Raw genomic sequence first — 16,349 nt, 5'->3', positions numbered from 1 at the left:
GATAATTGAACCTAAGGCCTCACAGATGCTAGGCAAGTGCTCAGCAACTGAGCTATATATTCAATCTGCTTGAGTTCCTGGTTGAGTTCATCCCCTGCTTCTTTCAATGGTGGACTATGACCTGGAAGTATAAGTCAAATAAACTCTTTCCTCCCCAAGTTTCTTTTGGTCACAAGGTTTCACCATAGCAACTGAAATGAAAAGCAATGAATAGTAGCTTAGGGCTGCGATGTGTGTAACTGATGTTAAGGTGGCAGCCATTAACATCACACACTGATTTCACATTGAGTCTTTTTCTTAAATCAAAAATGGGTAATCAAGTACAATAAGGTAGTTCACACCTATAATTTCAAGACTTGGCAGAGGCGGGGGGACTGCCACAAGTTTAAAGTCATCCTGGGTTACAGAGTAAATTCTGGGCTAGCTTTGGCAACAAAGTAAGACTGTCTCAAAAGCAAACCACAAAAACAAAAAAGAAAAAGAAGGAAGGAAGAAAAGAAGGGAGGACAGAAGAAGTGCTCAATAATTAAGCTCTGTAATCAGTCCCTTTATAACTTTGTATTTTGAAACAGGATTTCACTAAGTTACCCAGGATGGCTTTGAACTCTCAATGTAGTTCAGGCTCGAAGGAAAGAGTGAGGGAGTAAGTTCGAGACCAGCCTGGACTAACAAGCGAGTTCCAGGACAGCCTCCAAAGCCACAGAGAAACCCAGTCTCGAAAAAACAAAAAAACAAAAAAAAAAAAAAAAAAAATGAGTGAGGGAGAAAGGGAAAGAATATAGAATAAAAGTAAAAAAGTCCAGAGGCAAAACATAGTTAAAGAGAAACAGGATAATTTAAGTTAGAAAAGCTGGCTAGAAACAAGTTAAGCCAAGGCCAGGCATTCATAAGAATAAGTCTCCATGTATTTATTTGGGAGTTGGGTGGTGGGCCCCCAAGAGTAAAAAATAAAACAAAACAAAACCAGAAATACATACACCTGGGTATGCCTGGCTAATCAGGGTCAAGCCCTTAAAAGAGGGACTGGAACACTGGTTGAGGTCAGCTGCTCCCTGCTGACTCTGAAGAACGAAGCCACTATGAGCTCAACAGCTGCAAGTTGAGGATTTCTGCTGACAACCACATAAGCTTGCAAGCTGACCCTGAGCATCAGATGAGGCTGCACCCCAGCCAACACATTAGTTACAGCTTTGTGAGGCCTGAGCAGAGAAGCCAGCTAGGCTATGCCCAGAATACTGATCATGGAAACTGTGAGGTAACTGAGTGGCCTGGGACAATGCAGGCGGAAAGCAGTTCCTCACTGTTCCCTTCCTATTTCCTATGTAGTCCTAGTGGCTTCACGAAAGCAGATCTCATCCCAAATAAGACTGTAGGAAAATATGATACCAGGATTTAAAATCTTTGGGGTGGGGGAGGGAGGAGAAAGAGCCAGAGACAGAATAGTAGTATCTTATAAACCTTTAATAAAAGCAACAAATCTAAGGTAGAGTTTTATGCTTTCCCTGGAATAATTCTTAAGAGTGACAAGTCGTCAGAAATAAAGAATTCTGCCCTTCATTAAGGCTGTCTGAATTTGGATATACTACATATTTATATTTCATTAATGATCTCTCTTCTATCTGGCAGTTCCTGAAAAAGAGTGCATCACTATTGAGGGAAGACTGAAACTTCTGCTGGAATAATAGTACAATGTTCTCAAACATACAGAGATCCACCTGCCTCTGACTCCCGGCAATGATAATTCGAGCAAAAAAGAAAGCATCTTCAACAAATGGTGCTGGCATAACTGGGTACTGGTATGCAGAAGACTGCAGATAGATCCATGTTTATCGCCTTGTACAAAACTTAAGTCTAAATGGATCAAAGATCTCAACATAAATCCAGCCACACTGAAACTTTTAGAAGAGAAAGTGGGAGATACTCTTCAACGAGTTGGTACAGGAGACCACTTCCTGAACATAACACCAGTGGCACAGACACTGAAATCGACAATTAACAAATGGGACCTCATGAAACTAAAAAGCTTCTGTAAGGCAAAGGACACAGTCAACAAGACTGAAAGGCAGTCCACAGAATGGGAAAAGATATTCACTGACCCCACATCTGACAGAGGGCTAATCTCCAAAATTTACAAAGAACTCAAGAAGCAAGTCTCCAAAACACCAAAGGATCCAATCAAAAGGTGGGGTACAGAACTAAACAGAGAATTCTCAATAGAGGAGGCTAAAATGGCCAAGAGACACTTAAGAAAGTGCTCAACATCCTTAGTCATCAGGGTAATGCAAATCAAAACAATTCTAAGATACCATCTTACTCCTGTCAGAATCAAAAACACTGAAGACAATTTATGCTGGAGAGGATGTGGAGAGAGGGGAACACTCCTCCACTGCTGGTGGGAGTGCCAACTCGTACAGCCATTTTGGAAAGCAGTATGGAGATTCCTCAGGAAAATGGTAATCAATCTACCACAAGACCCAGCTATGCCATTCTTAGGCATATATCCAAAGGAGGCAAATTCCTACAACAAGGGCATCTGCTCCATTATGTTCATAGCAGCATTATTTGTAATAGCCAGAACCTGGAAGCAACCTAGATGCCCCTCAACTGAACAATGGATAGAGAAAATGTGGTATATTTACACAATGGAGTATTATTCAGCAGAAAAAAACAATGGAATCTTGAAATTCGCAGGTAAATGGATAGCACTGGAAGAAACCATCCTGAGTGAGGTAACCCAGTCACAAAAAGACAAACATGGTATGTACTCACTCATATATGGATTTTAAACATGGATCAGGAGAGTGCCAGTCTGCACTTCCACTGACAGAGTCTGGGAAACAGGAAAGAACCTAAAAGATATACATGGTACCCAAGAGAAGAGAAATGAGGCAAGATCCTCTGAACAGATGGGGAACACGGAGAGGGGTGGGGGGGGGACGACCTGGGAAATAGAGAGGGGGAGAAGTGGAAGAGAGAGTAGGACATGGAGGAACAGGAAGGTTGACTGGGGGGGGTAGGATAGGGGGAAGAGGGAATCATAGGTTAGAAGACAGATCAGGCACCATTGTGACCTCTAGTGATCTAAACGGATGACACCAACTGGCAAGCTAAGCAATAGTGTAGAGACCACCTCGAATGCCCATTCCTGATAGTGAACTTGATGTCTATAACCATCCTGGAGCCTTCATCCAGTGACTGATGGAAGCAGAGGCAAACACCCACAGTTAAATACTGAACAGAACCCAAGGAACCCAGTGACAGAGAGAGAGGAGCGAAGAGCAAATTGGCAAAGAATGGGCTGGCAAAACCAGCAGAGACAGCTGATCTGAACAGGGGAGAGCTCTTGGACCCCAGACCGACAGCTGGGAGGCCAGCATGGGACTGATCCAGACCCCTGAATGTGAGAGTCAATGAGGAGGCCTGGGCTACCTATGGGGTCCTGAGCAGTGGATCAGTGTTTATCCCTCGAATACTAACAGACATCGTGTGTCCATAACACAAAGAGGATTGCTCTCTCTGCCTGGACTCTTAGGGAAGTGCCTGGACCCTACCCTGAGTGAAATGACAGACTCTAGATATCCCCTATGTGGAAGGAATTGGCAATAGGGTGGGAGGATGGGGGGGGGTGGTGGAGGGATGAGGGAGGAGGGGAGGGAGAGGGAACTGGGATTGACATGTAAAACAAGCTATTTAAAATAAAAAATGTTAAAAAAATAAAATAAAATAAAAAATTAAAAAAAAGAATAATAGTAAAACGGCACTTCTTGCAATGTTATTCATTTATGCAACACACCACAAAGCTGCTAACTTTTCAAATGAGGAAGGCTGGGAGGGCTGATTTTAAAAAGCAAAAGTCTTGAATTTCAGGCTGCCATGACTAGCATCAGGATCCTCATGAAACGCTCTTGTGACAGTAAGGCAATCATTTTTGATGGTGAGAACTTCTTAACTGGAGGTGACAGCAGAAAGGAAGGAAGGCAGGCAGATGGCACGCACATGACTGCGGTTCAATCTCTATCCAGACACACCCTGCATCCTAATATACGAGGCAGCTCACCAGACTGAGCCCCAAACCAGGACACATAAAGTATCTCTGGCCAACTGATAAGCCCAGAGTAATTGCCGGTAGCTTACACAAGCGACTCCAGTGAAAACAAAAACTGGCGTGGTTGGCACAACTGCAGCCACATGCCTATGAATAAACCTGGGAAGAGACAACCAAAGTTTGGATGCTACTGTTTCATTATTTAGGGAACACTGAGATCTTGAGACCATTTAGCAGGAAAAGTTTCTTACTGTTTTTCCTGATGCTTTATGCTCTAGTTTCCTTCAGAACATTGTTTAATTTCAAAACAAAAACAAACCCCTCAAGCCAAAGAAACTGAATTGTATAAAGCACTGGATGTCATTATTAAACAGCTCCCTGATGCACACCTTAAAAACTGCGTGTCTAGGTTTTGATGACACAGTCAAATGAAAAGTGTTGTCAAGGAACAACATATTCGTGTTTAAAGTAACTACTTTTAAGCCTTTGGGCAAAGATCAAGTGTAAAAATTGGAATAAGACTTTCTTGCATGGACAGGAATCTCTGTGAGAGTGTGGTAACCAACAAGGTTTTCAGTAAAGATGAGCTTTGACAGATCCTATAGAAGATATTTCCACAGATCAAATGAGCTGAATCTGAACTACAAAGACTTTTACTAAAATATGTTATAAACATAGTTTAAAGTTGCCAATACAAGTTATAAATAGAAAAGCCACAGTGTCCAATGATCAAAATTACTGAAGTCTGCAGCTGAGCAGCTTCATGATATGGTTGAATCTGGAACAGTGACCTTTTTTGTTGTTGTTGTTGTTGTTTTGTTTTAAGAAGGAAGGGGTTTTATTTTGGCTTACAGTGTGTGTGAGGGTGCAGTCATCACGAGGAGGAGGAGCTTCAGGTGACTGGCTGCACTGCATACACAGTTACAAATTAGAAAGTTGCTGCTCCTCAGCTGGGCCTCCTGAGTTCTGTCTGGGAATGGGACTCACCCACATTTAGGGTACATCTCCCCACTTCAAATAAACCAAAAACTAAAACTCTAGAATCCAAAAAAACTAAAAACTTCCTTACAGATATGTTTCGAAGTTCATCTCTTGGGTGAGATTTGAGATTTGATCCTGTAAAGTTGACAAAACTAATCACCATGCTGTACCCTGAGCAATAACTATTCCCTAGTTTGGAAGGGTCCATCCCATTGGATAAACCTTCACCCTAGTGGTGCTTCCACGTGGATCCCTTTTTTATGAAATCAGAATAATTCATTGGTTAAAAATTGATCTCAATTATGAAACTTGATGCTAACACTTCATCTTTTGCAAATAATGATTTTAAAATAGCCACAAACCCAACAAATAAAGTATCTAAAAATTGAGAAAATGAAATTAGCAAAAAAGAAAACAAAGCAACAATCCAATTATATGACCAAGTAATTATTACTAACATTTTCATGTGCATGTAATATGTGAAAATATATATTTTTAAGCGTACATTTTATTAACCATTTATCTTCATTTTTGATGCTATGATGGCTGGAAGAGCAGGTTTTTATTAACGTTTAACACTGATTAATACTGGGCAGGCATGAACATGTGAGATGTTAAATAAAAACATTCACATGGCACGCAGAATCTGGATACAACCCTGCCAGAGGAACCCTGCTTCTTCCACGTACATGACGAGGCCATCTGAGTACTCGGTCAGCAAACACTTCAACTCAACACTTGAGCAAGGCGTAACCCCTGACTTCCATATTTACTGTGATATGAAACTAAGTTTTTAATATAGCTTATAAACTTATGATACAATTCTCACATGTTTGCAGTTCAAACCTAAATGGCCCCTGAATCTGTAACATCAGATTTGTTTGTTATTTAGTAACTTTGCAATCTATAGAATGTCCCTATTTTCCATTCCTAACTTTGGATTATAACCTGCTGGGAATATCCTGTGTCAACAATCCATGAAAACGCATTTAATCACATAGAAACTTAGAAAGGAGCAGCTACAAGTTTACATTCATGAATGACATGCAGAAGCATAACCCACGCCTCCCAATACTCGCTTAGCTCTCCAGTACTCAAAACAGTACTGTGAGCAAAGAACACTGGTGTCAGGCTGACCATGACGGTCCTGTTGCAATGGAGGGTCTGTCTACTGACACACTGCTGCACATAGCACCCCTGTTCGGGAAAACGAGGATGTTAGGTAGTTAGGAATGGAGGCGGAGAAGCTGCAGAAGTATGGGCATCAGAGCTGAGCTTTGGAAAATCTTAGGACTGATAGGAAATAGGAAGAAACGAATCACAACAAAGGTAAGCAAGTGCAGAGTGTCTCCCATAAACAAGCTAAAGTGTAGTATTATACATGGGAAGGCTAAGGAAAACAACTGTAGCTTGAAAAGCAGGCAAGAGGCAGATAACAGAGCATTTTGACAATAAGAGATTTATTCTGGAAGCATCCGTAAGGTACTCACGTGTTTAGAACCTTTCTGAAATGTCTACTGAATATATTGAACTCTGTTATGTAAATCAACCTTTCATCACTGTAACAAATATACCGGGATAACCAAATGGTAAAGAGAAAAGGGTTATTTTGGCTCACAGCTGTTATGGGCTGATTCATGGTTTTCAGGCCCACAGCAGGGCAGAACTTCATGGCAAAATAGGGATGAGAACAAAACTACTGTCATCACAGAGAGCCAGAGAGCAAAGCCCAGGGGAAGGGGCTGGAGTCTCACTACTTCCTTCAAGGACATACACCCAATGACATATACCCCTCACCAGGTTGTAACTTTTAAAGGTTCCACCAGCTCCCACGTGTGCTCCTAGCAACCCAAGTTTTTACCACACGGACCTTTCTTCGGCTGGCACTTAAGATCCAGGCACTAGGGTATTCATATTTTTTTCTTTTTTGGTATGTATGGCTATGCAGCTGTATCCATGTGACATGACTTTAGGACACAGAAAAACAATATGATGTGTGAGACTTAAAAGGGAAATGGATGACTGAAGTTTACTGGAGAAAACCACACCTCACAGGACCCTTCTCCCCTTTTCAGTTTGCACACAATAACCATTTTAGATTTATGGCCTGGTGCTCCCTTCCCTCAGTAAAGAACACATACTCGACAGACGTGGAGTTCCAGTGACTTCTAACCTACAAACTGGTTGTGTCTTAGGGCTGTGTGGAAAAAAAGCAAAAACTACCATTTTCCCCTTGGAAAAAATGCAAAGGTATGTGCACTCTAGGATTTGTAGTAGGAACATACATTAACCTCTGATTGTAAATATGGTGATTGAGCTAGCAATACTCTTTAAAAAAAAAATCCAGAGAGCATCAAATGTAAACAAAACTCACTCCTGTACTATGATCCAATTAACCAAAACCCTGCTCCCTCTTCACTGGCCCGGACATATCCCTATCCTGATATAGCCAATTCATGAAAAGGGTAGTTGAAAACTGTTACATACACTAATAATTGAGGAATATATATGATCTCTCTCTCTCTCTCTCTGTCTCTCTCTCTGTCTCTCTCTCTGTCTCTCTCTCTCTCTCTCTCTCTGTGTGTGTGTGTAGGTGTGTAGAGAAAAAAATGGAAATGAATGAAGAGTTTGCTTAAGTCACAAATTTCTAAATAATGTTCATCATGGTTTATTGACAAAGACAAAATCTGACTGAATTCATACTCTATCTAGTATCCTCAGAGCCTAAGAAAAGGTGGCCCAATTAAAAACTACTGAATGTTTGTAAATGATAGCATTACATAGTAGAATCTTAAACTGAAATTTCATTTTTAGCATTCCTGAGTCATTTGGCTTCTTTCATATCTCTAAAGACCCTCTCTCTGCCAGCACTTCCCAAACAGGGTTCTTCATCTGAACCACTGAACACACATGATTGGAGTCATGACAACTTAGTTTCCAAGAATGACACAGGCGTAGCACATTGCACAGGTGAGAAATGCTCATTACCCTAAATAGATGTCTTATGGTACTAGGACCTTTCCCAGAATGTTGGTTGAGAAAGGGTGGTAGGCTGCCTAGTCAATCTTTATCCTTCAGCATGGTAACTCTAGATACGATTTAAATATGATTTAAAATGTAACTCCTAGGTAACAGTGTTCCAATTCCTTTAGTTTCACAACATGAGAACTTATACAGGCAGCAGTTAAAATACCAATAGTCTGTTTTCTTCTATCTCACACTGCCTAAAGAATAGTAAATGTAGCCACTTGAAAGGCAAACCACAACGGAAATTGTTAGGGAACACCCAAAAACATTTCTGAAAAAGATAAAATGCCTACAATTTCTCATATATGGCTATATGAAGATAGAGTAGCTTCTTAATGTGTGCTATTTGCTTATTATAAGCCACAAATAATTAGAATCAATTACAATTTACCAAAACTGGAGTCACGGTCTAACCATTTAGTATGAGCAATGCCTGTGGTCACTCACAATAGAATGGCATTTGCATAACTTGTTTTTCTTCATGCACAGCCTTCCTATTTCTTGCCTCTAGTTAAGATGATTGCTTGTCAATCTAAAGTCTCGAAAACTTGAGTATTTTTTCCCTCAACCTGATAAGAAGTATATTATTTAAAAAGCCCTTATACAAAGAAGAGGACATTATTTTGACTATAAAGCTTTTATCTGTACATCTACATGATTTTTTTTAAAGTAAGTTCAAAGCACAATAAGGATGCTAACTGGTAAACTTCAAAAAACTGATTTAAGAAACTCTAGGAAGGCTTCAAACATGCCTGTAATAACGCACATTGCTGTATCCCGTTATATATTTTCATCAAGCATAAGGGACTTTTATTTAAGAGGTTAACACAACCAAACAAAGTCAATGGCATCATTTGTAATTTGCAGTGACACAACTGATTTATTCGGCTTTCCACTTACTTTCAATTCCAGCTTTACTCATGGGAGAAGGTAGCAAACCACTATAAACCTCACTGAGGCCCATTTCCAGGAAATAAAATCTTTCTTTCCTGCTACATTCCAAGTCCTGCTTTTCACTGGGAAATAAAAGTTATCACAGCACAAACCAGTTCTACCCAGAAATCCTTACTACCCTTTGCTTGTGTCAGACAATGCTGGGAGAAACCTACCCACTGTGGGAAATGACTTCCACTGATGAAGGCAAAACTGAGTCTAGTCAGATGAGAAAGGGCAGCACAGGTTTCCAAAACACATTTTACCCGGGCAAAACGACACAGGAAACATAAAACATGAAAGAGGTAGTAAAGAAATATTTCTGTTCCTCGAGACAATGTCTTGTCTAACCCACACTGTCCTTAAACTTGAGATCTACTCCCTTGGCCTCTCGGGTACTAGGATCACAGGTGCTATCACCATGCCCGGCTCAATACTAAACTAGAAAGTAAGTCTTGTGAGTGGAATGGAACTTCCTAATATCCTGACGGCTGAGTGTGGCCTTCTTCCTCATCCAACCACTGGTTTTAGTGGAAACACAACACTAAGTAGTTACAAAGTTTAGAACTTCTTAGGTAGGCTTATGGGGAGACAGGCTGGGGGTGGCTCCTTGGTTGTTATTTCTACTTTTAGTTCTCTGTGCACCCCACATCCTCCCACCACACACGCCACCCCTCCCTTGAAGGCCAAGCCCATCAAATAATTCAATCGTCTAACCAAGGGCAGAATTCTTGGTCATTCCCCTCCAGTAACTGAAGAGTTGAGCAAGTGGCTTCTTAGCTGTCACCTCTATTCCTTACACACACACACACACACACACACACACACACACACAAACACACATACACACGATTTCTACTAGTTAATGACTCTTGAGCAGGGGGACTACTCCAGAACATGGCTAAAACATTCAGTTAATTTCTCCCTATTATAATTTCTACCTATCCCCCATCACAGTAGCACTCATTTGACAAAACTGCACACCTATTAAACCCAATCCTTTGTATCATTCTATAACGTGTACTAAGTAGCTAAATAAGACTAGAGGAAATATACACCCATCCTAGTTGTTTTTATACTAAATTCATGACCACAAACCTCAAAGTAGGTCCTGGGTGCTGCCAGGCAATCACATTTCCCATTTATAGTGAAAGGATTTGAAAGGAGCTGACTATGGCTACCCCACTGCCCCCCTCCCCCCACAGCCTCTTGATGCTAGGCTTTCATTCTCACCACTCTCCCCAGAGTCTGGTGTAAGTATCATCCTAAGACCATTTGATGGGGTTGCTTATTTCTTCCTTTTGAAAGCACTTTCTTTGGAAGGCCTCTAGAGAAATGTGTTCGTGTCTTTCCTCCTGCTTTGCTGCACCGTACTGTGCATGTCTTATTATCTACTTGTGTACCCATTTGCTTTGCTGGCTCCCCCATGGAGATAAGGTATTTGTTATGAGATCAACTGTCCCGCTAAGTAGGTATCACAGCATTTGCTGAATGGCCTTCAGAAACACTGAAATTATCCATAGTCTCAAAGAGGTGAGACTATGACACATTTCAATAGGTACAGCATACATTTCAGTAATTAGCCATATTATAATCAGGATATCTTCCTTCGTTTTTTCAGTATGCTAAGTATATAGACACTAAAAGTGTTTGGACAGAAATAAAAAATAAAAAGGAGTTGTACCAATTGGCTGGGCGAGGCTGCTTGCAGCACTGTAGTGAAAGGGAGCTGATGCTAACGCAGTGTCAGGAGGGAACAGCCATAGATTGTGTGACATCTCTAGGGAAGTGGTGGCACTGCTGCGAGCTGACCACTATTCTGCGATTTTAACTCGCCTTTGTGTAAGTCGAGTGATGGCAGCAATCCTGTACCTACACACCCACTGCCTACCGGGAGGGAGCCTCCGAGTGAGTAACTAAGGCATCATCTCACACCAGCAAGGAGCAGACACCACCCCTGATCTACAGCACCCTTCCAAAGGGAGGGAAAACACCACTCTTCCAGTCTCCTCTCGGCGGCAACACCTCCATCCCTGCCGGGGAAGCACTGCCATGGCTCTAAGCATTGCCGCGCATCCCATTTGCTTAACCGTGACCACACATCCACATCCATGGGCAAATCTCACTACTTCTACCCCATTTCCTGGCTTTATTCAGGTCTCTCCATTGCTAGTTTAGACCCGGCTATTATGGCCTCTCTCCTGGTCCATTATGGCAACTCCTAGACTTGTTTGCTACCTGTACCCCTTACAACCTCAGCCTCATTCAAAAGTTTCTTTCTTTTTATCTTTTTTGACTTCATTTTACTCAGTTAATTAATTTACTGGAGTCAGAAGCTCACTGTGTAGCCCTGGTTGGCCTGGAACTTCCTATATAAACCAAGCTGACCTCAAACTCACAGAGATCTGCCTGCCTCAGCCTCCCAAGTGCTGGGATTAAGGGGGCCACCATGGCCAGCTAACAACTATTTTAAGAACTCAAATCGGGAGGCTGGAGAGACGGCTCTATGGCTAATGTCATTTGCTACCCAGTTCCTAGCACCTATCCTGCAGCTCACAACTATCTAAAATTACAGTTCCAGAGTATCCTACAAAATCTCAAACCTCCAGAAGGCACCAGGCATACACATGGTACACAGACATACACGCAGGTAAAACATTCACGCACCCAAAATAAATTAAAAACATGCAAATCAGGGCAAGAGGATCTAGATGAGTGATGATGAGTGCTCGCCTAGCAAGTACAGGCTTTGGCTTCGTCCCCAGCACCACAAAACAAAACATGTGGACCAAGGGTCACTCATGATTTCCCACTGCGCTGGAAATTAAATCCGACCTCCAAGCCCTGTAATTTTCCCTGGTAAACTTCTTCAATTTCATCCCAAACCACTCTCCTCTTATTCCCCGTGCTTCAGCCACACTGGCCTCCTTTAGGGTAGCTGTTTTTAACCATGTGCCTTTTTTTATCAGCTGGTCTCTAGGCTGGAAAGCTCTTGACGACATTTAGTTGAAGACTTGCCTTATCATTCAACCCCAGGTGACAGCGACTACCATGATATCCTCCCTTAGCGCTGCACAATAAATACTCATTTCATAGCGGAGTATCAATCTATTGATTTGATTTCCGCTCCCCTGTGTCATGATGAGATCAAAAGAGTAAGGGTTTCAGAGCTACTTGTTGAAGATGGTTTATAAAGATTAAAAAGATGTTTTGGACATTGTGGCAAGATCAGTTTGTTGTGTGCATATATGCATTTATTTATTATTCATTTTTGTTTGTAGGATAAATGAATAAGAACATAGCAAAGAAAGAATTTCCAGCTTGGAGTTAGGAAATATAACTCTTTTTTGTTTTGTTTTGGTTTTTGAGACAGGACTTCTCTGTGTAACAGCCCTGGCTGACCTGGAACTTGCTCTGTAGACCAGTTGCCCTAAAACTCACAAAGATCCTCTGGCCTCTGTCTCCAGAGTCCTGGGTTTAAAGGTGTGTGCTACCACTGCCCAGCTAGAAAATGTAACTGTTTAGGATAAAAAAGCCTAAGTTGTTCTGACTCAAATCTGAAGTGTGCCAATTTCTTTGCCAGGAGAATCATAAGATCACTTTAAAGTAATAAGATATTAGTTTGCCTTCAGAGAGCTGCAAAGGCACATAAGGCAGACTCTGGACAGTGTGGTAAATGTCTTGGAAGGGAACTTTTAGAGAAGTCACTACAAGGAAGGACTTCACACAGCTAGGGGGGCAAATCAGGAAATGTTTCTAGAAGGGGGCGCTATTTGATTTAAGCTTCATAGGAAGGATGTGGAGTTGGGATACACATATACGTAAGGCTGCAGGAAAGGGTGTATCATTAAATGCATGAAGAGTTGGAGGGAGGAAATAGGAATTGGAAAGCAGAAAGCTCATAATATATTTAGGAAAGTGAAACTGAGTGTCACAGGAAAAGGAGTGAACTGAGGTGAGTTGGGAGGGAAGGGGGGAGGTAGGGAGGGGCTAAGATGATTAAACAGTATCAGGGGACTTTGTTATGGATCTTGAACTTTATTCTGAAATAGAGTTGGAGAAGGACTTAAAGCAAGATAACTGCAGTATGTCACATAATCCTCATCAAAGAAATGTCACTGCGGCATGAAAAGTAGAAGACAGGGAGCACAAAGAGGCCATCATAGTTTTCCAAGAAAACCAGGGCAGAATTCAGGTGACAAATGGAGATAGAACAAAGGGAAAACTAAGATCATCAACTTAAAAAACCAACTGGAGTAACGAAGACTACAACACACAATAAAGCAAAATGCCACCGAAGGCACCACCACCAAGACAGGGAGTTGTAGACGACAGCAGACCTGTCAGGAGTGTGTCACATCTATACTAGCAGGACAGAGTTTGGTTAAGACCTCCAAAGATGAAGGAAGGCATTTTGAGCTTTAGAAAGGCTTCCATACACCACCTGCTTCCGTGTGCAAATAATTAAAGAATAATCTGCATGGCTAAAATAAATATTCTATTTTTAGGGCAGAAATCGAAAAACAACCATTTCTAACTTTAGCACTGCAATCTATTGCATGGATCCTCGTCAACTCTGAGCTATATAAGCAATCATTACAGTCTCACATCTCATCAGTCTTCATTTTCATTACAAGAGCTTCTACTGAAAGCAGAGCTATGGAGAAATGATAACACTCCAACTGAGGCATATTATGCAAATTTTAAAAATAAATGCTGCAAGATAGGATATTATTTCTATTTTTTAAATAAAAATGAAGCCAACAATAAAGTATGTTTTAGGACAAAGGGTCTGAGGTGACAATAATATCAGCTGAACTAGGCACTAGAGCTAACTGTCACCAAGACAGAACATCCCTACATACAATGTCTTTATGAGGCCTTAGCACCATGGTAGGTAAGAAAAAGAATAATGAAATTGTCTAATCCAAGATAGTTCTAGCAAAGGCAACACTGATACTAGAGTTTGACATTGTCACATCTAAATATAAACTGTAATATTCTAGTTAGTACAGTTTCTATTACCAATATTTTTCTATAGATATAGTATATGATTTAAGATTTGAATTATGATCAAAGACTTAAATGTCAAAAACCAAAAAAGAAACATTAAAACTCCAGGCAAGATATAAATGGAAAGTGCATGAAAATATGAAGATAAAATGAGAATCTGGACAGGATTTTCTTTAAAGACCAAAGGAAAACCCACATGATAATCTGCACTGTAGATCTCTAATCAAGCAGTGTTGAATTGCCTCCCTCTCATTTTAGTAACAGATAATAACACAGTATGCCACTTACCTTACAACTATAAGAATGGCTATAAGGATGGAACAGATAGGATCTGCAATCATCAACCCAAAATTTTGCATCATGATGGCAGAGGCAATTACACCAATACTCCCAAGTGTATCTGCTAGAATGTGCAAAAATACACCTAGAAAGAAAGCATCGTCGAAATTAACACTGTGAATAGGAATATTCCTTAGGACTATACTCAAAATTCCATACATAAAACATTACATATCAATGTGAAAAACCAAGAAGAGTACTGAATGCTTAGTACTGCATAGCAGAATACTTATGCATTGACAACTGGTTTCACAACAGCCACTTTAAACATATAACTGGTACATTATAATTGTACTTGATCTTAATAGAAAAATACAAATGAAAGAGTACAGAAAATTAATTTTAAACAATGTTTATGACATTCATCTTTACTTTAAAAAGGACAAAGTTTAAAAAAAATTTGCTCGGGGAAGGAAAGGACGTCAGGTGGAAAAACAGTTGGTTAAGAAAGCTAATTCTCGGAGGAGGGGAGGGAATGGGAGAGGGACCTGGAACTGACTTGTGAAGCAACCTCGTTTCTTATCTAAATTTAAACTGGAAAATAAAAAAAAAAGGAAAAAAAAAAAAAAAAGAAAGAAAGCTAATTCTGAAAACATGTACACACAATGCCCTCTGCTGGTGATTAAAAATATTGCCTTAGGACTAGAATTTCAAATGGGCTCTATCACTACTTAATCTGATATTAATTATCCAAAAGGTTTTCATTACCTAAATTTGTTACTGTGTTCAAATTTGCCCTGTCAAAAAAAAGCAGGTATCTGAATACTTTTAAATGACAAGAAAATATATGTTGAACCTTTACTATTAAGTACTAAGTAAGTTATCTGCTTTAGAACTCAAACACACTATTAAGTTAAGTGACATTTGCCTGGGAAAGCACAAAAATTTCAAGAAATAAATTGCATATACAATTCTTTCTGAGAACACCTAAGACAATAACTCACTCAACAAATAGATCCTTAATGAGCAAAACTTACCACACAGCAAAACAGTCGTTAAACTTAAGTGTGCTTTGCTCAGAAAAAAACCCTAAGTCTTAGCGCCTTCAACGACTGACTCTACATGGCAGACTGTGACCAGCTGAGAGATTTGTACTGGATTCCCTGAACAATAAGAGGTAAATATGTGCAGACCTAAACTAAAGGAAAGTTTGTAGCAGCTTAAACTCTGACCACAGAGCCCTTTTAAATCTTAATGTTTGCTGGGAAAACAGAGTTGACTGTCTTTTGTATAGTTTACAGCAGGCACAGCAGTTCCCCCCCCACCCCCACCCCAGCCCCGTCCTCAAAGCCCTATTCCTTTTCATCAGTGCAGACTACTCTGCAGAAATTTTTACACCTGTCTGTGGATGTGTGTGTACATGTGATAACATCGTTTTTAAACTTTTATAGTCTTCCATTAGTTTTGGTAGGAACAGAAATAAAAAACAGTTTGAACAATGAAAAAAGGGGGGGAAGTAATTTGTTCTTGCTTCTCCTAAGATTGGAAAGTCCCTGCCTACATGTAATTTCCTAGGCAGAAAGTGGATTGTATTAGCACACATTATTATCTGCTCTATTTTATAGTAACTATTCATGAAAACAAATCACTAAAGGCACATAAAAAGCATGTTTAACTCACATAAAATTGAAACCTTGCAATTTTGCCAGACTTGTAACACATCAATGATCTAATACCTCTGACTTGGTACAGCAGAAGCCAAACCGAGGACGAGCAAGCAGGTGAACAGTGCATTAGCCCAAGGTGCTGACGTCTGCATGTCTGCAGAGCAGCTGACCAGGACAGCTTTTACACCAGGCAGCCACAGCTGCCCTTCAGCTCCCTTCTGGCTGTCTTGAGATCCACAAACTCATGTATTTCAGAAATAGAAACTCATTTTCATTATAGCTTGCACAAAAGATGCAAAAAGACGATTTTTCATAATTAAATATAAATTATCAAAACTAAATGATGGAACTTGATACAGTTGCATCAAAAAATGTAAAAAGACTGTTTTTAAAGCAATTCCATA

The 16,349-nt window shown here is 40.4% G+C and overlaps 1 protein-coding gene across 1 annotated transcript in view; it reads right to left on the bottom strand.

Moving 5' to 3' along the window:
• Window positions 1-16,349, bottom strand: part of Slc30a7 (solute carrier family 30 member 7) — a 70,748-nt gene that overhangs the window by 28,649 nt on the left and 25,750 nt on the right. Inside the window, exon 8 of the mRNA XM_040751992.1 lies at window positions 14,288-14,423. Within this exon, the coding sequence (XP_040607926.1) occupies window positions 14,288-14,423 (136 nt within the window). The remainder of the gene's footprint in view (window positions 1-14,287; window positions 14,424-16,349) is intronic.

This window comes from Mesocricetus auratus, unplaced genomic scaffold (genome assembly GCF_017639785.1).
Source record: "Mesocricetus auratus isolate SY011 unplaced genomic scaffold, BCM_Maur_2.0 Super-Scaffold_100009, whole genome shotgun sequence".
NCBI classification, from domain to species: domain Eukaryota; kingdom Metazoa; phylum Chordata; class Mammalia; order Rodentia; family Cricetidae; genus Mesocricetus; species Mesocricetus auratus.
Note: the sequence above shows the minus strand (reverse complement) of the source record. Positions and strands in the feature narration are given on the sequence as shown.